At 35.1% G+C, this 23138-nt stretch overlaps 5 protein-coding genes across 6 annotated transcripts in view; 2 read left to right on the top strand and 3 right to left on the bottom strand.

Annotated features, from left to right (window-relative positions):
• Window positions 1–3676, top strand: part of LOAG_18352 — a gene marked incomplete at its 3' end in the record, with an annotated part of 6498 nt that extends 2822 nt beyond the window's left edge. Inside the window, exons 3-8 of one of the 2 annotated variants that reach the window (XM_020451014.1) lie at window positions 716–781; window positions 1301–1662; window positions 1998–2129; window positions 2397–2587; window positions 2785–3046; window positions 3192–3676. In XM_020451014.1, the coding sequence (XP_020305245.1) occupies window positions 769–781; window positions 1301–1662; window positions 1998–2129; window positions 2397–2587; window positions 2785–3046; window positions 3192–3293 (1062 nt within the window). In that variant the 5' untranslated portion in view covers window positions 716–768. The remainder of the gene's footprint in view (window positions 1–715; window positions 782–1300; window positions 1663–1997; window positions 2130–2396; window positions 2588–2784; window positions 3047–3191) is intronic. The other variant, XM_020451013.1, reaches the window with a different exon arrangement.
• A 5903-nt stretch (window positions 3677–9579) lies between these two features.
• On the bottom strand, window positions 9580–11878 carry LOAG_04704 (hypothetical protein; the record flags this gene model as incomplete). The annotated part of the gene is made up of 7 exons (XM_003140241.1): window positions 9580–9717; window positions 9893–10082; window positions 10347–10452; window positions 10987–11141; window positions 11322–11437; window positions 11545–11629; window positions 11736–11878. The coding sequence occupies 7 exons, from the start codon at window positions 11876–11878 to the stop codon at window positions 9580–9582; spliced, it is 933 nt and encodes a 310-aa protein (XP_003140289.1).
• Window positions 11879–12610: 732 nt separating this feature from the next.
• LOAG_04703 (hypothetical protein) lies at window positions 12611–13999 on the bottom strand (the record flags this gene model as incomplete). The annotated part of the gene is made up of 4 exons (XM_003140240.1): window positions 12611–12796; window positions 13305–13379; window positions 13510–13715; window positions 13801–13999. 4 exons carry the CDS (start codon window positions 13997–13999, stop codon window positions 12611–12613), a joined length of 666 nt encoding a protein of 221 aa, XP_003140288.1.
• A 1296-nt stretch (window positions 14000–15295) lies between these two features.
• LOAG_04702 (hypothetical protein) lies at window positions 15296–18403 on the bottom strand (the record flags this gene model as incomplete). The annotated part of the gene is made up of 9 exons (XM_003140239.1): window positions 15296–15490; window positions 15689–15901; window positions 15977–16115; window positions 16630–16822; window positions 16888–17002; window positions 17145–17352; window positions 17821–17892; window positions 17965–18125; window positions 18266–18403. 9 exons carry the CDS (start codon window positions 18401–18403, stop codon window positions 15296–15298), a joined length of 1434 nt encoding a protein of 477 aa, XP_003140287.1.
• Window positions 18404–22224: 3821 nt separating this feature from the next.
• Window positions 22225–22945, top strand: LOAG_04701 (hypothetical protein; the record flags this gene model as incomplete). The annotated part of the gene is made up of 2 exons (XM_003140238.2): window positions 22225–22382; window positions 22755–22945. 2 exons carry the CDS (start codon window positions 22225–22227, stop codon window positions 22885–22887), a joined length of 291 nt encoding a protein of 96 aa, XP_003140286.1. The 3' UTR covers window positions 22888–22945.
• Between the last annotated feature and the right edge of the window lie 193 nt (window positions 22946–23138).

Raw genomic sequence — 23138 nt, 5'->3', positions numbered from 1 at the left:
TTTTTTTTTTCAGTTATGAAACTGAATGAGGATAAATTCACCAGCTAACTCACCCTGTAACACTTACCGTCTTTACTTGAGTACTTCCTGCTTATTTAAAAGATATGGTTTATAATCATTAATATCAGTAATGCCTTGTAGGTTCGTGCTGGGAAAAATTACGTGTGTCGTTATGAACAGAAGTGTAGAATTGATAAAGGTGAGTAGCTAATTTAGTATCGAACTGTAATTTGTCTACAATTCACAAGATTTTCTCTTGATTTAAAAGTCGGGAGGGAGGATTAGGATGGAATACTTGAGTAACGGGCTGAATGGGCCTCGTCTACCACTTACTCATTCATTTTGTATGTTATGAGACAGAACTGCGAAATGTGGACATCGTTATTAGTCGTTGACTTCACGTTTTGCCGACCTTGCTCTGGAAAGGAGGAAGTTCTGATGAACTGAGGTCACTTTCACTGAGCTTTTTTTTATCATGTCGTCGTCTGATGCCTCGAAAAAAAAGACGGATTCATTTTAAATTTGTGGGGTGTTTGAGAGTTTTGTGACTGTTCGTTTGTAGTTATTGCCCATCTTATAGTTATTTTGGATTCCTCCTGCCAGTTTTCTGTATTTTGTTGTACTTCTTGAAGAATAAAGGGACTAAGTCTGTTAAGTTCATGAGTCGGAAGTCTAACTAGCAGGTTTCTGCTGTTAAACAGAAATACAATTCCAGCTGGTCGTAACGTTTGTCGATCTTGCCGTTTCCAGAAGTGCCTTCAGGTAGGAATGGAACCTGACGGTGAGTGACATCGTTTGACTTTGGATCTTTCTCTTAATTCTTTATCGCGAAGACAGAAAAATGCACTTCATTGTTCACAATGAAGTTTATGGTCTAACCTTTGACCAGAAAGTCCATTGCGTTGATTACGTGGGAGCTGTGCTCCTGCTATCTGTATCTCTTTCACTTTACATCTTTTCGAGAACTTCATGAACTACTTTTGTTAATCTTTTTTCACTTCGTTTTTGTTTTCTTATGTGGGCTCCCCATATCCGTCTTTTCTAACGGTTCACACTTTCATTAAGACCACACATTTTTAAAAATAGCATATGCACATCGATGTGTTACTATTTATCTATTATCCCCCCCTCTTTATCTGTCTGTCTCAGTATCTATATACAACCCTTACCAGTTTGAATGTAACTGAAATCGTTTTTTCTTTGTATAAATTTAAGTAAAAGCAGTCATTTTATTATAAATCATACATTTGCACAGGTTAGATGTTTCGCTTTGTGTAAAAGACGGTGGACAAAATTTCAGCAATTCGTCCCGATCGTGATAAAACTGGCAGACAGAAAAATCCACGCAGAGGTGGCTGTGAAAACGGTACCACCAAGATGTCAGCAAATTCTATATGCGGGGAATTGCCATGCGTTACATCCGAAAAAGACAACGTTGTGAGTGATGATGCTCGAACTTGCACCGTATCCTTTTGCATGAATAGCGCCTCAGGTCATCCAAAATGTTCTGTACCCGTTGGCGATGAGTCTGTCTTGGCAACACTTTGTGAAATCGAGCATATATGCAATCAGCTTCGTGACGCTCATCCAGTTATAACAAAGACTTCCATCACCCTCATTGATGCTGTTTTGCGTCCTTCACTCATCGTTTCACGATCTCCGGTAAGTAATTTTGGAATACTTTTGTTTCTTTTCCTTTCTCTTGTATTTTTTTCTTATTTTTCGTTTTCTCTTAAATCTAGATATGGAATTACGAATTATATTCTCCTAAGTTTTATCGTTTGTATTTTTGTAGGATAATTACTTGTTCCTTTCCGTGTAATACATTCACTCGATTTTTTCAGGATATTTTCGTATAATGAACTAGTTACTGGCCGTGATTCTATTCTTTTTTTAAAATACATTATCTCAAAAGGCATTCTTTGGTTATTATGAATTCACTTTTCCTCATCGTCAGAAATTTATTCCGCCGTAAAAGATTGTAGGTTTTTTTTTAGCTGATATTCGATGGGTCTTTGGGTCTTGCTGGCTGCAAAGAATATTTTGAAAATCTGAGGCGTCTCATTGTATTGCTTTTTGATTATGCCAATACACTTAAGCCAATCGCCGATCTCACACCTAGTGAAAAGGTTTTTCCTCTTCATAAATTTTCAAAAAGCAGCACATAGAATGAAGTTTGACACATTATTAGAGGAGAGCGGGAAGATCATTCTGCGTTAAAGGATAAGAATGAAATACTTGTTACCGGGAAGTTTAATTCGGTGTTTAATAACATACCATTAATCGGAGTCACTTTTTATTACTCTTCCAGAGTATTTCAGTAGTTTTTTAAAAGTTAACTTTTGATCTTGTATTACTCAGATTTGGAGAAACATTTCGTAATTCGACCTTTGCAGATATCGATAATTCATAACTGTGTGTCACAATTTGCGCTTCTTGTTGTTGCATACCACACTGTGCGTAATACTGAGATGGTCAGCAGTACAATTTTACTACCTAGTGGGCATTATTTCCATCGTGAAAAACCTGTTATTATCATTGAACAGTGTGAAGACAAACAAATCATATTGTTGGAATCCCGAATTGAGTTCGTTTTTACTGTATTCCACAGCCGCTACTTGGATCCGAAAACCCATTAATTTATCTCCTTTTAGTAGATGTAACAGTATCTCAAAAATGAGGAAGTAAAGCTCAGAGATATGTGTGATGTCCAGATGTATTCAATTTTGTACTTGATTTTGAATTCTGATGTTTTGTGAAGTCCAAAATAATGAAATGTTGTAGGATTGTAAAGAAAAACATTCTGGATGTTGTTTTGAGTCCAATGCGACGTTTGGGATTTACCGAAATTGAAATGGTTGCACTGAAAGCGATAATTGCACTGGATCCGAGTGCTGCAAATCTTACGCCTCATTCTGCATCCTTATTGGCTGTAGCTCGTGGTTCTGTCCAGAATGCACTTTATGCTCATCTCAGTAGTCGTCTTTCACCAGCTGAGGCGACCTCTCGCTTTGGCAACCTTTTGCTTTTGATTGCTGGTCTTTCCGTGAGTATTTTCCCATAAGATTTCATTTTTATCGTAATTATTGATTTGTAGTTTTAAGAATTTGAAGTTTTACCATTGCTCAGACCAAAACAAGTTTGGAAATATATGTCAAACTTAAAAAGTTTTTTAAAGGAATAGCTTTCAGAAAATGGGTGCGGCATTGTGTGGCATGATGCAGTTATGTCGTGACCTTTCAATGAATATTGATCCGGTAGTTGATGGACTATTTTTTAACGACTCTTGTTGATTTACAGCACTTCGCTACTGAATACTAAGTGATCTGGTCAGTTTACTGCCAAGCCCAAACAGGATCTCTTCTACGGCTCATGTCTTGTCGACATGCTCACTTTAATTAATTCAATATTTTTTCGAATGTGCTTTCAAATTCAATGTTGATTTCGTATGATGTCATGCGAAGTAATGTGGTCTCTCTGTGCCTTAGAAGTTGATATGACGCATAATGTTAATCATGCTTTCTGTTATCAGTTGCAAAATATTTCCCTGGGAAGTAAGCAGATCATCTCTTGAACATTATGCACCGTGTTTTTGAAGGAAATTACTGACTTCACTGTTTTGTTGTTTTATCTTGGGTCATTCAAATACTGAGTCTTTCGATTTGTGATACGGTGCTTTTTGTAAACTTGATTTAGTTCTTTTTTTTTCTAGTTTTAACTTTCATCGAACTTTGTGGAGTAGTTTGGAAATTTAGAAAATTTAGGACTTTTTTTGATGAGGTATTGGTGGGCATCCTTATACAACTAATAAAACTTTCATTAAATCTAACCAAAGTATTTCATTTTAGGCTTGGCAGCTTATCTTTTCTTACAGTTTGGTTTTTGTTCTAATTTTGCATTCTGTGTTGCGGCGGTTTTTTCCGGTGTACTTGATAAAAATGCCCAAGCATTTTCCTCTAATTTTCAAAATGGTGAAATATTCGGTTCTTCGTCGTTTTTGGGACTCTTTGTGAAGTTTCTTGCTTCATTAATTCATTTCATTTACATCTGAGTGTTTATTTATATTTGTAGAATCTTCGTTTCTTTCAGAATTCAATACTGTTTCAGTTGTATACGATTTAGCTGCAACTTCAGTGAAAGAATCTGCTGAGTTGGTAATCGCTGTATCTGGAACGGGCTTAAATCTTACTGGTATCTTGAGGGACATTGAGTACCACTGTTTTCTGCGTTGTTAGTTGGAAAACCTTGCTACTAGTATTCTGATTACGTTTGTTATTCTTTAGCTTGCAGCTTTTATCGGGCATTTTGTGTGTTAATCATTGGAAAGAGGGTTTAGATTTTCCTTATTTCTCAACTTTTCATTGGAGCCATTTGTATTGGAACTCACTAATCAAATAAACGCATCGATGATGAAATTCCCGCACTATTCATACAGCAAATTAAGTTCATGGGAACTGGTCGTGGACAAAATAAGGAAAAAAAATTTTAGAATAATTGAAAAGGTGTATGTTGCGGTATTTACGCTGTTTTGATGGTGTCTTTGCGATGTTTTAGGTGACATAGAGTAGCTCGAAGATCCGTGAAAAAAAAGGATGAGTTTCTGAGATGACTGTGAGGGCTATGAGATATTGGCATGGTGTTTATTGTTGTACGTAATTTGGTGTGTAATACAATAGTGATTCTTTCTGTAGATGAGTGGTAGCAAGAGGATGTAATTAGTGAATAATATTTGCCTCGCAATTTGTTGCCCTCAAAAAAGAACTACGGCAGTTTTTTGTCTTTTTGGTGATAACTCTGCGAGGAAAACACACAGGAATGTGCAATGAGTTGATTTGTCCCCTTCAATGGAAAAATGGTGGAGCGAGATTCTGTCGGTTTGGGGACGAGAACGGCTAAACAACGATCACTAAGACTGACAAACACAAACGGATGCCAAGAGAGGCGTCTACGAACATTTCAGCATGTTCAACTGTCTCCTTCCTTTTTTTCTGGGGACAGTGCACCCAATTTTGTAGCAGTCTTGCGTGTGGAGGTATTATTATGTAATCTACTTATGCCGTACAGGAAACTCTCAGCTTACTGAATTACAATTATGATTCGACCTGGAAAAAAGAGCACTGAACACTGGGTCTTCAGCAACGGTGCTTCCGACCATGATATGTTGTCAATCCTGAATTTAAGTGGAAGTGAGGTTTAATGGTTGGAATCACGAGGATTTTGTTCCAATTCAAAACATAAAGAAATGAGCCCTTGCTTTGCATTAAACTTTTCTATGAGCCTTTTTGCAATCGATGTCATTCGAGCAGCCTCTATCATTTTGCTGTGCCAAAACTGTATTGTTCCATTTGATTCCATTTGAAAGTCCTTAAAGACCATTGATTCAGGGAACCACAGTCCATTTTAAGCTTTTAAGAGAGCTTGAAGTTCGCGGTGTTGTTATTATAGTTCTAAAGGAAGGAGCGGAAGGGCGGGGGAGCTGCAGCTGTAGGCTTGTGGGTGGTTTCGTTCACTGAAGGAGGAAATGTTTATAGGTTGATATGCATTGGGTGTTACACTCCCAAAAGTTTCGCTTCAGTTGATGTAGACATAAGCCCTCAGTTCCCATTGTTTATCTCCTAAGTGTTCAGCATTCCGAGTGTCCCACTTGACTTACCATCTCCAGCAGTGTTTGTCTGCAAAATATGCACAAACATAGCACGATAACGCATGCTTTCTCAACAACCCGTCCTCGGATCTCCGTTATAACGTAGACTTTACAAAACGTTGCAAGTCGGGATACCACAATTGACCTCTAAGTTGCTTACACATTCATAAAGTGCGGTACTTCTCGAAATAGTCTTATATCGATAAGACTCAAAACACCTTCCTAAGTATATTTCAAGTCATACTTTTTTTAGTGCTTATTCGATGGTTTAAATAATTATACTACTTCCAACTTGCGCATAACCAATGACTGCTTCTACCTGATGTCTGGATGTGTGTATGTGTATGTGTGTATGTGTGTGCGCGCGTGTGCATGTGAGTGTGCCATAAAGGCACATTTTATACGTGGCATAAAGGCACACATAAATTCCTTAATCCATACAAAACCCAACTTAAGGCTGTTTATAACGTTCCTTTGCAACCGTCCGCTTATTCATCCAATAGTTCGTCGCTGCAAAGGAAAATTCGTTGCAAAAAATATGCACTTTCTCGGCGAACGAAAGAAAAGAAGCGAATGAGTGGACTGACCGGATTGGGGAATGAATTTCCTAACGATTCTCTCGACTCTTTACATATTCCTCCCTCCCTTCCCATGAGAGGGGAGAGAATATGCAAGGAATCAAGTCCAAGAGGAAGATGAATGTCATATGTGTATGTGTGCATATATATACATATACATATATATATGTGTATATATGTATATATGTGTGTATATATATGTGTATGTGTGTGTTTTTACAGAGACGTCCTTTACTGAAAAAAGTGAAGAGATGGATGATTCCCGATAGGAGATAGTAAGAGCGATGGCGCTGATCAGTAACACGGGAACCGTTCAGCAAGGGAGCAAAGAATAGTATCGAGTAAAAAGAGGTGCATTATTGTCGAACAAGGGAGCAAAAGAATCGAATTTCTTTCAATTGTCTAAAGAATGCCGAGAGTGCTATTCTTTCTCGCATAAAAACAGCGCATTGTGGCTCAGAGAACGACAGCCAGGAAAAAATCTATCACTCGTCTATCGATAGGAAGAGCAATCCGTACCACCTAAATGATGCCAACAACGAGTTTATCATGATGAATTGATGATGCGGGATTAACGGGTCAGACTGGATCGGAAAAGAAGCATGCGTTGAGTTAATTGGACAGATCATCAGGTCCAAAACGCACAAATGTAAGCGCTTAATAAAGTTGATTAATAGTATATTGTTTTAGAGTTATTCAAATGACAAAGTTGCATAAGACCGTGCAATTTTTTATATTATTTGGGAATTATCTTCTCAGTTCTAAAAGTCAGGGTATTCATTTCCATGTTACGCTTTTGCAATTCTGATGACTCACTCTTTTTTGCTACAGCGATATTTCTCATCCATCTTGCGGTTATCCCTGATTAGTTTTGGAACTCTCCATCGAAAGCCGCGAATTTCAATGGAAAAAAAAACTGTTGGTAATGTTGGACTGCCCAAAATTTAGACGACTAATGTTTATGAAAATAAGACTTCGCATTTAAAACTTAACAGTGAAACAAACGATGTTGCAAAATCGCTTTATTTTATGGTGAGGAAGCCAGTTCGAACCCATCAATTGCGCCTCACACGGGTTGCTGTTTTTTGAGTCAAAAAAAGAAAGAGAAAACCGGTTCAAACAGTGCGAGGCTTCTTGAAATTAATCGAAGAATTTCATTCAATCCTTACAAAAGAAATAAGATAAGGATAAGCTGTCATTTGCGCGGTTGTCGATGTATCATTTTTAACAGTTAAGTGTTAAAGAAACAAGAAATGATTTTTTCCTCCTATGGATGATTACCTTTGAGATTAGCCAAGGTTACTTTAGCAAAGCATGAACATTATCATTTCATCATAAAAGGAGTATGACGAATAGGACATGATCATATTATCATCCTATCAGTATCATCATATCCTTTAACTATCTCCTGAAAACTTACAGTAGCTATAAGTAATCGGCGTATTCTACTGTTGAAGTTATAATGTCAGAGATTCATGTACTCCATCTAGATCGCTCGAGATCCATGAAATTAGTTGACTAAATTTTTCCTCTCATCATTCCCATATTTCACGCTCATCCGAGTTTGCATCGTTCCCTGTTGGATGAGCAATGAGGTGACAAAGAGGCGCAGAAAAAAGGAGGCAAATGAAACTGAGCTGCTATAATTAATGTATCTCTGTGGATGTGTGTGTCTATGTACTTATCATGTACTTCCACGAAACTGGCTTTCAGAAAAAGGCTATTAAAAACAGGTTGAAACCAAGCTCTTGTTAGAGAGGAGAAAAGGCTTAAGGGGTTTTGTCGAGAATTTTCTCTCCCACTGCAATATTTCAATTTTCCACTACATTAGCACTCCGTCGTCAGCTACCCTTCCTTGATGACGTCTGTATGGTTACTGTTATTCACATGACTGCAGAAGGAAATTCCAACTTGAAATTATTTCGTTTGTAAGTGCTTGTCCATACACTTTTATCTTTCAATCGTATCAAATTCTTTCACTCACGCTAGCACGAATTTTCATAGTGCACTGCAACGTGCCTCAACTGCTGAAATGTGAAATGAGTGGCACCTCGAACTTTATCATCATCTTTGTTAATGATAAAAACTAGTTTAAGAAGTGGTCCAAAGAGTTTTCTCTAAAACTTCAGGTTATAACCGAAGTTAGAGGGAGTAACTCTCTTCCCAGCAAAGCATCACTAACTATTCTTCAAGCTCAGTATGGATGTCAAAAAAAGAACTCAAATCAAACGAAAATGTCAGTCTGCTTACCGGTTAAACTCAAGTTGACTCCAAGCTCATCTTCGGCAATTTAGTTAGCAAACAGTCAGTCGAATTGTTGAAATTATCGGCAAATAAAAGGATTAAATGTCTGACAATCTGAATTCATTTTGGATGTCTTTTGTTTGAAAATTCCCAGGCCACAATTGAACCAACATTAAAAAATGCGCTTCAGTGTGTACCTTAGTGTACTTATATTCTTTATATTGCAAATAAGAACTGTGCTTGCAAGTTGTTTACTTTAAATAGATAAGTTCTAACAAATTTTGAAAGGGCACGAAAACGGGAAGTTTTCCATTCACTTGAGACTCATAGAGAAAATTCATGGCTAATCTCAAAATTAACAACAGTAAACAAGTTTATAGGTAGGTACCTTCGCAACTTTCACAATGGCACATCTCAAAAACTAATCTGATATGCTCCTGCTTTCAATCTTTTTATTAACAAAGTATTTCCCAATATATAGTCGATTAACTTTAACAAATTCTTAGAATTGCTGAATATTCCAGAAATCCCTGACAGATCGAAATAATATTATTACAAGTGTGCAACCTCCACGATAGATGATCTCTGCGACAAATAAAGAGAAAAATAAAATCTGTCTCTGCTAGGATCTCCAGAAGCCAATATTATCCACATTATCTAGAATCCAGTTACTATCTCCAGAATCCAGTCATATTAACTCATCATTCATTTCATTTTGATATAAGAGAAGTTTATAAATGTGAATTTTTTATGTATGGAGTATCTCCTAGCTTGTTATTCAAGTTGTTTGGGATGATTCGGACGAGCTTGAATACTGTCATAATGATGGCTCACGGCTGAAAAACTAATCACTATAAACTGCCATTTTAATATACATTTATTTACCCTTATCAAAATATGTTCAAAACTTGAAACTACTGAGCTATGATAACGTGCATCTGCAACGTGCATCAGTAGGAGAGACGTTTTTTTAGGAGAGACGTATCGTTTTCCTCTGTTTTTTGTTTTTTTCTGAAATATGTTATAATAATATCAACAACACATGAAGGAGCGCCACAACAAGCAAATTTGAAACTGGATTAGAAATCACTGATATTTTCGGGAGAAATTTGTTCACACCCACTCTCCTCCTTCAACAAAACATCCGGCGATCGACCCTCTTTGTACCAGCGGCACAATACGTTCTTCGTTGTTGTACGGCGCACTAACGAACGGCTTTGTAACGCATGCGGAACAGCTTGAATCACGACTCTAAAAGATGCTTGGAGCTTTAAATCTGATTTGCAAGTTATTCAATATTATTATCATAAAACTCATTTATAATCATGGATTTATGTTCGTGACTTTTGCCTCCCACCCACTCGGTTACTAGATCTCAGCAAATTAACTATAAATACCATATAGCCATTATGAGATAACAACTCACTTTAAGCACTATCATACATATCGATTCAAGCATGAATGGATAAAAAATGGCAAGAGCGAGTAAGATGTTGAATAGTGCATTGAAGTAAGAGTTGGATGTTACCGAAAGCCCCGAGTCATTTAATTGATTAATATGAGTGGCTGCCACATAGCAGTCTAGTGAATACAGTACTGCTATTAGTAGTAACCATCTGAAATACACTGCTGCTGTTAACACATTCATTATTTTCTGGATTTCAAAGGGATTACCAAGTTCCAATTTAATATATAGGAAAATATTTGACCAAGATTTTTCCTCCAGAAATAATTTTATAACTAAATCAATTTTAACAATCAGAATTTAAACTCAATTCTTTGAGATGAAGCGACAAGTAGGAAACGGAGAATGCATACTTTAACGTTTTAAAATCCTTACATTACGCCATCCTGGATAATCTAAAAGCAAATATCCTTACAAAAATTGGGTTTTTGCTGCGTTTGCCCTCTTGCTGAATTCAGCAGATGTAATCTCATCCCGAGCTTGTGTGGTGTTTTCTTCAGGACTTTTGTTGTCTACATATTCTGAAATGATTCTTTAAGGCTGTTTAATTTTAAAAACATAACACAGAAATAGCATCACCAGTTCTCTCATCTTTTGCAGCTTATTCTGTAAATGATGACACTTTTCTTCTTTTCTTTATCAACACATCAGACGAACTCCCAAAGGGATCTGAACCAACGATTGGTTGTTACGAAAGGATGACACGATTCCTTTTTAAGAAAGCCTAGTGACGATCGTTTCTAACGTGCTGTTGTGGTCCAGCAGCAAAAGGACAACACTGGTGAAGGATGGTTCTGATAGTTCTTCTAATCGATCGAATAATAAATGAACAAAATCATGAAGATTGAAAAGTAAAAAAAAAAAATTTGCTTTCAGCACTAGGAAAAGTAAATTATGTTTTTATGATTTGCAGCAATAATTAATATTTGAAAGAAAGTTTAACTTGCAAGAGCACTGTACATAAATGCTACATGTGCTATAAAGGATATCACAGTTCAAGTATAAGGAGTTTATAAACTTTGTTAGTAATTGAACTGTATCGTTGGAAAACTAACGTTGAGATATAGGTTTAACAGATAAATGCCTAATTGTGATAAGCAGACGTAAGATGATGACAATCATTCCCAATGTAAGGACGGTACAAGTAAGCAGGGGTGCATAAACGGCGTACGCAAATATTTTAATATGCATCATTGACGAAGGAAAGCAGCTGTAAATTTGAAATAAATTTCATGGTTTTAGACTTAAATTTTAGTTAATTTTTAATGAAAAATTAAGCCGAGCTTAATAAAATCCCTAATCCCCAATCATTTTCGAAATTCAATCTGATGAATCAAAAAAGTGGAAATTTCAAAAATTAATTTTTCGTAATACTTTGATTGAACCTCACAATTTTAGTGAACTTTCGTGTGATAAAGTATCAGTAGCTAACACAGTTGACGTGGCAATCAGCGGGATACCATAAGCGATGAAGTACATCTCCATAATTGTTCCATATAGTGGCACCTACAACAATCACTTTTCTATGAATTGGGCGTCTTAATTCCAAAAATACTAAAAATCATTATCTCCATTAATTAATTCTGCAAAGAAAACATCCTAAATATCTTCACCTCTTCAACTTCTGCGTGTACTTTCTCACCATCTTTGCCTTGACTATAATCTCGTACAATCTTGCTAAATTCCCCTTGCAACAATCTAAAATTTAAATTTCATTCAATCTTTAATTATTCGATAGCTACAATCGAAATATGTCTAAGACTCATTATCAAAAACTTTTGTTCAATTGGTAATTATTGCATACCTAAAAGCTTGCATAATCCAGAAGTAAATAGCAAGAAAGAAAAAATGTTGAGCGACGGTAACTGCTCGACATGCCTCTGGATCAAAAATTCCGTTGTGGGCAAACGAATAGAAAGCGCACAGTACAAATATACAAGCGCACATATTAACAATCACTTGCTGACTCCTTTGTGAACGATAGCTGGATACGCTGAACTTTATTTGAAAATAGTCTCAGGACTAGAAATTAAATTTAAGTTTAATCTTTAGAACAAGAATAATCACTATTAAGAAAGCAATAAAAGCAAACAACATTAGTAAAAATAGACACCGGAATAAGTATAGATTGATAGTGACCGTTAAAAACATTACTGAAGCCAGGAAACCGGATGATGCACATATATACCACGTTAATTTTACTGACTTTCTCGCTGAGGTGATCCTAAAAATAAGTTGACTTTCGCATTTTTAATTTTGAATGATAATTTAATAATACAAATGCAGTTATTTCAGAATCTATATCATTATAACAGTACTTCAGTTCTCTTCCAAATCTTTGAAAATGAAAATACTAAGCAAACAATAAATTATTCCTTTTCAAAGACTGTAATATTTTTCAAGAAAATGTGTCGCACTGGTTCATCAAAAATTGTTGCCATATAACTAGAAGCACTTAAGTTACATTTCTAAAATTTGCACATATCTGCGTGCTTTCCTACGTCAAGTGCACCTCAAAGTGACTGGGTTATTTCTCGATCTAATACTAGATACAAACATGCACATACTCTTCTAGTGTTATCACCATCATTTGTTTATTGGCTTAAGAATGGATCCTAAGCTCGATGATTAAAGCAGATTTATTGGAAAGAAGCTTACTACAACAAACATCGATGAACCTTACAATTCTTCATAAGACGTATTCTGCATGGCTGCAAAATATTTGATGTCTTCGTCTACATTCTTGGTAAAAAACATTCGAGAGCAAGTAAAAAGAATATTGTTTGGTCCCACTCTCCGCAATAAACAATTTGTCTCTTTGGTTAGTTTCCATCCCTCGTCATCATCCCATACACCAAGTTGAATCTGAAACGTAGTATGCAATCGAATATTGAGATATTGCAGTTATGACGATCAAAAATCCGAGAAGTTATAGTTCGTTCTTCTTATAACCAGACATGCATGAATAATTCATTCTGTAGATAGTTACAACTATGACCCTCCTCATTTCATTTTCCATGACAACTCCCAAATATAGACCAAAACAGCATTCAAGAAATACCGGGAAAGGCATTTCACACTTATTTTGCGTACCCTACCATTACTAAATCGGTCTATCACTCAGAAGATGGTGTCAGTCTCGTCGTTATTTGTATTACTGGTGATAACATTTTCTTCATCGATGTGCATTTCATGGAATGTTATGTGTCAAAAGTTTTTGTCAAGTTTGAACATTAACAGTGTTCTCATTTCTGTAATAAATTCCTTAGATAAACCCTCATCTCAAAGATGATATTTCACCACTCATATCTTTTAATATTTCCATAGTATTCTATGAATATTTTTAACATTTTATTGGAAGGGTAGAACATACCTGATCTACTGTCTTATTTATCTGATAACTGATTAGAAATCCATAAAAATCAGCATTTTTTCCGATCCCTGTCATCTGAAAACAGAAATAACAAAACTCACACAACTACAAAGTATATTATAAAATTTATAAAACACTGAAGTTTGAACGACGAATCACAATAAATCTCTATGGAATGGATTTTTTTTGATGTAAACTGCATAACCTCCTCAGGAATGCTGTCTGATTTTGATGACCTGAGAGGAATATGTTTGATCGCAACACCATAAACTTCACTCATAACGGTCCATCTCCCATCTGAGGTATGTCTACTTTTAAAAATCTTCGAATTGGATAACCATAATACTCGAACAATGGTGAGTGATGGAAATTGATCAATTGTGTGACGAGGAATGCGAAGTGATGCTCCACCTATAAATTAGTACTTTAAATTCTAATTCAAATCCAAACCCAAATCCAAACCTGAGTCGAATTTGAGTGAAACGATAATCTTAACCTGTTTCTGGTACCAGCTCAACGAATTGCTGTTCGCGACATGAAAATTTCGCACCATCATGTAGGGCTAAGAAACCGCCCTTCATAATTTCAGCTGATGTACCATCGTAATCTTTAGCGAACAAGTGTTGACATATTGCTAAATTATCCTCTTGGATAATTTGATCACCGAGGAGTAGATGCTGCAGATACTGGCGCATCAGTTTACCTAAACTTTCGTAAAATCTTAGAGGCACTTTCAAATATATTTTCATTGAAACCCAGTTTCGAACTCACAGTTCTTTAGATATCAAGAAAAACTTTTTACTCTGGTTTGCTATAAACCTAGTAACTTGGCCAAAACTGCTTTTCAAAAATGAACATTTGCACATGTTATAGTGACCATCGAAAGATTTTTCCTCAGTAATGTTACCACATTGTTGAAATTGGGTCTTATTAGATATATGAGAATTTTTGTATATTATCACATAGAACTTGTGAAATATTAATTTAAATTAAATTTTCTGCTTTTACAACAACTCACTTCATTCCGGTCATTATTCGCAAGCAAGGCTTTTATGAATTTTATTCCCGATGGAATTATGCTGATACCGGGTGTTTTTTTAAACTTATCACCAGTAATTATAATTTTGGAATCCCAATGTCGATTTAGGTCATAGTGAAATCAAACTTCTAATAAATATCTAAACCTGATGGAAAAGAAAGCTAAGACGGTTGTTGCTTATGATTCAAGTTTTCCTCATTGTATTCCTGATAACGAGCTCAGATGTAGTGATTTGCGCCAAAATGTTACTTTTGTTGAGAAGCTTGGCAATTTTTGTATCTAAGAAATGACCTAACTACCTTAATCATACTGAAAATTGACATGCACAGCATGATAATAATATATGCTTTTCGAAGAGGAAAGGCATGGCACTCAAAAATTTTGAGTGCCTCCAATAATTTATCATTTTAAGAGGACCGAATTTGTAACAACGCGACGGAGAAAGACAGCTAAATTCAAAAATTTTACTCCCATCAGTAAATGGTTCTCTTTTTTTCAGCCGATAACATGGTTAGAGAATCGTGTACTGTAGCTTAGTAATTAATACACTACATATGTTATTTCCATTCCATACTTTGAATTGTCTGATGGTTTTGAAATTTTACAGGGCTATGTTTCAGTGCATGATTTCCCTGCACTGATTTTTCGAGCAGTAACAGTAAGAATGTAAACGAACAGAATATGAGTTGACAATACAAGGTACAAGTTGACAAACGTGAAAGAGTCGGAACGGTAACTCTTAAGTGCTATGTTTTTTAAAAATAGTGGAATATTTGGAAACAATGAAAATAGGCTGCATTTCTATTTTAAAAAAAGTAGCTTGCAAACATTTCGTAAATTCCTGGTTTGAAACCTAAGTGGCTAGTTTGCCGATACCGTTTTCTTCGGATCACTATATTTAAATACAAAAAAAAGGACTTTAGCTTGATCAGCTTAAACTTTTGCAAATTAATCATAGAGCAAAACAGCAGCTATTACCGTTAAGTTCAGTGCGGGCAAATTCAGACTGTAAAACAAAATTCAGTGCAGCCAGCATCTGTCGACTGGATAAACCTGTTGCATTACCTATGAGCCAACCAACAAGGCGAGTTTCATAAGCAGACATTTTGAATGGCCGCCTCTTTATTCGAAATAATTCGTTCACATACTGAAAAGGATAGCAATTCTGTGTTCTTCTGTAGGGTATTAAGACTTTTTGAAAAGTTAAAATAAGGAATTTCTTAAAGCATCGACGAATACATTTTTGGTTATTTATTCAAATCCTATTTCTTTGCAACAATGTTCCTGAAGTATTTTGTTGGTATTATTACTCTAAAACTGCAAGTTAAACAAGAATTATGCATACCTGAGACGTTCGTTTATCTTGTAACAGTGTCAAAAAATATTTAATTAGCGGAGAAGTGTAGGCACATTGACTTGTGTCTGGTGTTTCCCATTTACCGTGTTTACATCGTCGATATGCTTTGGAATTTGCCGGACCGTTAGGACATTTCGCCGTAACTAATCCTTGCTTAGAAAATGCCCAAATTATTTCACCTTTTTCATCCGCTTGCCATTCCTAAAAACTGGAATGTTTAAAAGTCTAAAGTTCATGAAAACTGTACTTTCCAATTACTCAAAACTGTAAAAACACCTGGACACAGTGAACCGTGTTCACCAGAACTGGTGTCATACGTACTGTGTTCCTCAACACCGATCGATCTTGTTCCACATAGCAGGTCCAATCACCTTCGTCTTCCCAAGTCACTGGATTCAAACAGAGTTTCAGGTATCTAAAGTTCTAGAACAAATCCGCTTTGAAGAAAGCAAAAAATTTTGTACAAACGTTTCTTTGATTTTCTGCACTTCCAGGAATATTTAAATGTCTAAATGAAATGATATATTTTGAAAACAGTATTAATTAAACAGTATTAGAGAGTAGTATTAGTTAAACAGTATTAGTTAAAAGTGAGGTTTCGGTTTTTAAACTGTTCCTTTAACAGATCACAAGAATAGTCTTATTATTAGAACTATTACTATATTTTTTACAACTACTTATTCTATATACTATTTAAGCCTTTCTAAAATTTATATGTAAAAAATCTTTGGATAATTGCGAACTCCAAACTGTCGAGAATTGCTAAATATTGGGTATGAGAACTACTTCTGAAGTGGTGGTGGAAATAGAATTGAAGCTTTTACAAAGTAATCAAAGGACACAACCGGATAATGTCAGGCAAGAGCAATTTTGCTCCTAAAATTGGAAATAAGCACTATCTATTACATACATTGCTATAAATTACATACAGAAATTCACTGTCATTGTAATGTGTGGTGAATAATCGTGAAGATTGAGCCAGTGGGACATTGTTTTTTACCCATTCCATTTGTACGTCATTAGATTTTGATACTTTGCATGTGATATTCTTCTCATCACCCGGATACACGATCAATGATCGTGAACTAGGCTCCAAATCGAACACAGCCGGATTAAAATCACCTAAAACCTTTCATTTCATTGACACAGCTTATTTTTAATTCCAAAAAACTTCGGTCAGAAATCACCACCTTTCCCACAACTTCTTTTCAATGTCTTCACATTCAGCCTTGCAACTTCCATTCCACGCAATGAATGAGGAAATATGCACACCGTCCGATTCGAAACTTGTACTTGCTGATCCTGAAATCGAACCAGTATTTATTGTCGTTAGTGATCCAGATGGATTTCAAAAAATCATTTCCAAAAATTTTAGTGTTATAAGCAGTTTTTTTTAAATTACATTTCAAAAAAACTGTATGAGAGAGGAAATCTTTTGCTTAACCTTAACAAAGCGAAGTAAATCGGCTATTTGACAATCACATGATAGCTGATTCGACATGATACTTATTCTACGGAGTTTGCTAAGCGATGCAAAAGTTCCATCCGGAAATGAAGATAACGGATTTGAATCTAGACTCAGCTCTTCTAGGGATTCCAATTCAACAAATGACAAACGATCTAGTGCGTGCAACTGATTATTGTTTAATAAGCTGAAAAATACAAAAAAAGTTAAATTGTATGAAGGACGGTGTCTTTCGATTTCATTTTTCCCAAATATTTGTATTCTTTCTCGCAAAACAGGAAAGACATCAATAAACATCTTGTAATAAATGCGAGGGCAGTTTAAGGTTAATGATGAATTGGTGATCTTCTACAGGTTTCGGTTTTACCAGTGGTAATCCCTCCGAGTGCCCTACTCGCAAATACAAAATGTCCAAGATTATAACTACAGTACAAAAAAATCAAAAATGAAACTTGATGGGCACTTAAAACTGTGCTATCCTTTATTGTAGTTGTTCAGCATACTGTAAGATTTACACATAATATGCTAATATGCGTATTTCTTGAAGACAGTGGTTTATATATTTAAAAAAAAATTTGGATAGTATTTGAAAACACCCATGAAGTAGTGGCCACTCAGTAAACTGTATAATTACCGTTTTGACGAAAATACTTACAGGATTTTAAGATTTGATAAAGTTTTGAAGGCACCAGGAGATATGAACATGAGTACATTGTGGGATATGTCCCTAAAAAAATTTTTAAAAAATAAACTGGATCGAGTTTTTCTGATCAACAAGATTCAACAATTTGAAACTTACAGTATTTCAAGGGTTTCTGGATGCCTTAATGATGAGAAAGAACTGGAACTGATTGATGTGAAAGCGTTCCCACTCAAATTGAGCAGGTGTACTTGACCTCCAATAGTGCTTGGATAAAATTCGGAAGTAGGTGCTTTTAGCCATGCAGTGTGTACAATCTTCTGGAATAATCCAGACGAAATATTCTGTGACTTGTATCAAATAACTTTTGTGATTCAAATCTTACTGTTTCCCATTTTCTGAAGTTTACAGAGTAATGCTACATATTATTTTGCGAGGAAGAAAACGTAAAGAGACTTACGTCAAAACGCTGTCCAGAACAGTCTACTGCAGCAGTGTCTGCTAAATGAGAGCACCGAGTCCAGTTACAGTTTACTGCTACTATTAGATGAATATTGCAAATGGCAAAAAGGCAGGGGGAGTTGTTAAATCTTTTCATTTGGATTTTCCAGTAATTGAATTATGACAATTCTGAAAATGGAAATTAAGAGACATAAGGAAATTAGAAAACTTGCGAACCCGGCCGATACCATAACTGATGGAAACAAATCAAGTGTAATTACTTTCTAAAACGAAGAAACTTAAGTTTTTTCTGGATGACAACAAGCAATGTTAAAAAAAATCATCCAACCTAAGGTTTTTCTATTGATAAATAAACTTTTTTATTTAAAAATCACTTTCTAGTAACAAACAAAACTGCGACATGTTAGTGAAAGTTTGGTTAGTATTTTCATTTCAAAAAGCAATTAAAATTGGTAATTATTCAGTGAAGAAAACTGGATAGTGCGGAAAAGATATCCGCAACACAAAATAGTTGTTGTAATCCTCCAGTGCTTGAATAACTTAATAACACTGAACAGTTTTGAGTTATATAATTCGTCCAGTACTTGGTGAAATTGAAACATACAAATGATTAAATAATAAAAACGATACGCGAACCGATAAGCTGATATAATTTGCACATGAAACATTTGAATTAGGAGAATTTCTGCTGCAGAGCTACAGATGTGGTTGTGGCGTCTTTCGATGTTCACTGTAAGTGGTACGCCCAATATTTCTGTTGTAGAAAAAGCTTTGTCACATAAAGAAGTGCTCCAAAATGGCAACATTTGTATAGAAAGGATAGTATCATTTGCATATATCATTGCACTTTTGGGTAGAGTTGCGCACATTAGGGATGAAAGTCACCCATCAGTTCAAGAAAAGCAAAAGAAGGACTAAAACGCCAGCCTCAAAAAAGAATTCGATTGTTTTCCATAATCGAATTACCCCACTCCCGTTGTTGTCGTCCTTTGCATTTTCGATTCTGATGGATATTTTGTCTCTTTTGCTGAAACATTTTCCTAAACGAAATTCGTTCCATATTCAAATTTTTTCTAGTTTTCGTTTATTTTTAAATTTGATGGCATTGATCGCAACTCTTATCTTTAGCAACATTTTAAATTTTATTTCAAATTAATACATCACTACCTTTTGATTTTAAAACCTCTACTTGCTCCATCTTTGAGCTACTTTTAATGGATCCACCATTGGAAAATTTGATACGTTGGAAAATTATTAACACCTTGATTAACGATAAATCTCTGTAAAGTTGAATTTAAGTCACCTTTTGTAAAACTGGTTTCGAAAGAATCTTTAAAAAGAAAAAATAAAAACTACACAGTAATAGATGAATGAATGAATGCAACGCAAACGGTAAAATGCAATCATATAGATGGAAACAAATGAGATCTTAGGGTGTAAGGAACAGTTCCGAGGGATTAATTAATTAAAAAATTATAAAAAAGTGATGGCTTATATAACTGTGAGGATTTCTTTTTGTATGTGTTGCGAAGGGATAACAAAGACGAGTAGAGCCATCAATTCGGACATTTCTCAAAACACAAAGCCATCTTTGTCTGGCATTCATTTATTTTAGAAGACTATCCATTTTGAATCAGTTAAAGAGAAGAGAACGCAACTTTGCTCATCAATTAAAAATCCCAGGAAAATGCCGATTTTAATTAATTGGACCTATCGGTTAATTTCTTTTATCTTGTTATGGCTGGGAATAATTTCTTTGCACAGAAACCGAAAATGCTGAAGCCGAGAATTCAGAAATCATGTTAAAAATTCCGAACTGTCGCCACCTCATTGTGCCGAAAAAGCTCGCACCATTGCATCAAACAAAACACAAAACACGTCAACATAAGGGATTTAATTTCACCTCAAAGCTTCAGTAAATTAGGCCCCACAGAAATTGATTTCCTTCGAAACTGGAAATGTAATATTTTGCATATGTACCGCTTTCAGTACAAGTAAATCTTATACTTGGATGAATTTGTATAAACCAAAAAATTCTAAGTTTGACGGAATGTATATCCTTTTCATATTTTGTCCCTTGATAATTGGTTAAATAAGATCATTACCTCAAATGTCCAAACCTTGACGATCAACCTAATCGTCAGCATGTAAAAAGCTTAGGTTAAAATAACTTTTTTTTTTTCAAAGAAATTTTGAATTGCACGTGCAAGATTTAGACTTTTCCATAATTTAAATTCCATAACTTTGATGCGGAACTTAATGGCTAGTTCATTACTCGCTCATCAACCTGTCCCCTTCTTTCCTTATTTGTTCACCGAGCATCGTCCACATTAGAAAGCAGTAGTATGTGCAATTCATATAACACTAAAGGAAATAAAAAAGGGCGTTGAAAGGGTAGCAAACTGACTTTGACACAGAAACTACAACCGGAAAAGAATTGAATTGTGAAAAGAAGGAAGAAAACTCACCCAAAACCTCCTTGACCTGCGGACGCCGACAGATCGTCGACAGATATGTCTTCGAACCGATTGCACATCACCATACTGCTTTTCATTTTAGGTGAGTCTTTCTGCTTTTTATCAAGAAATAAAAACATGCCAAAGACTTAATTTTTTTTAGAAAGAAACCCAGATCAGTTTCATGACCTGTAATTATTCCAAAATTACTGAATAAATCACCAGTGTCTGAATGTACATTTACATGATGGGATAGTTTATTCGTTCTCCCATATATCTGCGTTTTAATTCTAAAGAAACTATGAAAAGATTTTCTCCGGTTTGATATAAATCAAGCATGTGATTTCTCTATATGACATGGTCATTTTATTTCATCTTTTACTTATTATTTCAACAAAATCCCTCAAGTTTTACCCTGTGAATGTTAATATTTTAGCAACTTTTGCAGCATTTGAACTCCGGTATATTTATCAAAACTTCTTTTAACAAACTTCGAATTTGTTTTTTTACTTGAATTCTTGTATGATTTATCAGTTGCTTGAGTTTCTCTTACTGCAAAATGCTTCTTGCTTCACGGCGATGCGCCTCAATTTTTGCCGATCTTTAATTAAAAATTTTATTAAAGTTTTTGGCTATGTGAGCACAATTTGCATAGCCAAAAATTTTCTTGAAAGCTTTTTGAATGTGTTTTCAAAGCGATTCTACTTCTCTGAAAAATTCCCTGAAAACAAAAGCTTTAAATTCGAAAAATTGACACAATATAACTGCATCATTTATTCACCATCAAAACCTTTTCTGTAACGTTGAGATCCTTCGACTGGATTCCAAGATACCGTTGAATTATGAATTCATGAGTCATAAATATTTTTTTATTTATCACTCAACGATTCATCCTTTTCTTTTCCTTTTTTTGGAAATTTTTTCAACTTTTCATATTTTGAAAAGAGAAAAATATTTGAAAATTGTAAGATAGAATGTGGTTTTATTTATGCAATCAATTACAATGATAACATATTTGAAAATCTCTCATTAGTGAGCGACCAATTCACACAACAAACTACCATCCCAAATAATGAAAATAATGCCATCTGACTTTATGCTCTAAAAACATTCATCAATTCAGCATTGTTTCACCACATCACTACGATCCTTCCGCATGCACTCAAACACATACATACACACACACACACATACACACACAAGCATATCCACACACACATACACACACACACACATGTATACATGCATGCATACATACATACATACATCCATGTATACTCATACATACACGCATCCATACAACACACGTACCCACGTCAATAAGAGATTATTGCAATCCTAATTTATTCTACTGCTGCAGAAAACTGGTCCTGCTCATCTTCCAGTAGTAATTTCATCGATTTGCAATTTCAACCAATTTGAAACTTGTTTTACACAATTATTAATGAAGAAAGCACGTTGTCCTTGTCTGTCACACATTTTGTATAATATTTCAGGTATCATGTACTTAGTCGGTGCAGTACCCAATACAGTGTTCCGCCCAAAACGACAAACATACGTTTATGATGAATCACTGAAGAAATACGCTAGACCCCATCTAAGGACAAAGATTATGACCGGTACGGTTGGACGATACGCACCGCATGAATGGCCCGATTGGTAAGTCCCTAATTTAGAATAAGTGATATCGATTTAAACATTCACGTTCCTTTCCAGACGTTGATTTTTGAATTCAATCTGTAGCCAATGGAGTTATTTTATTTCTCTAGGGCCATTTCCAGTCAAAGTTTCAAAATGAAAATTTTAATTGAATGAAAAAGGAAATGGTCGGGATGTTGTGTTATGGAACGAATTAAAGTATTGGCGAAACAAGATGATGTAAAATTCTTCTATCCGATGGGTCAGCTCAAAGAGATGCTGCTCCAAGCTTAACACTAAGAGCAAAGTTGAAAAGTGCAATGCCTTATTGGCATGATATCTTTGAAAGTAAGGCTTCTGGAAGACAAAATAGGAAATAAAAGCTAATTTCAGGTATACACGCACTCTATTTAAGTGGAATGGAGAGTTCCGTATGGGACCATATCATCCAAACGACGTGCGTTATGAAAGATATAAGCTTTCTAGAAATCAAGGTGTTAATTTGAATAAGCTGCAACAGCGTTAGCTCTTCCAACATTACAGCTACATTCTATTTTAACTCAATGCGTCTATTTATTAGCTGCTTTCCATGGCAATATGAAAAATTTATATCTTGAATGAACTTATGTATTTAATTTAATAATGAAATGATAAGAAAGTTGCCTATCATTTTATCCTTTCTATCAATTTGGCAGTGAAAATGTTGTTTGTATAATTTTATATATATATATATATATATATATATATATATATATATATATATATATATATATATAT

The sequence above is a fragment of the Loa loa genome, assembly GCF_000183805.2.
Source record: "Loa loa unplaced genomic scaffold supercont3.271, whole genome shotgun sequence".
Lineage (NCBI taxonomy): Eukaryota > Metazoa > Nematoda > Chromadorea > Rhabditida > Onchocercidae > Loa > Loa loa.
Note: the sequence above shows the minus strand (reverse complement) of the source record. Positions and strands in the feature narration are given on the sequence as shown.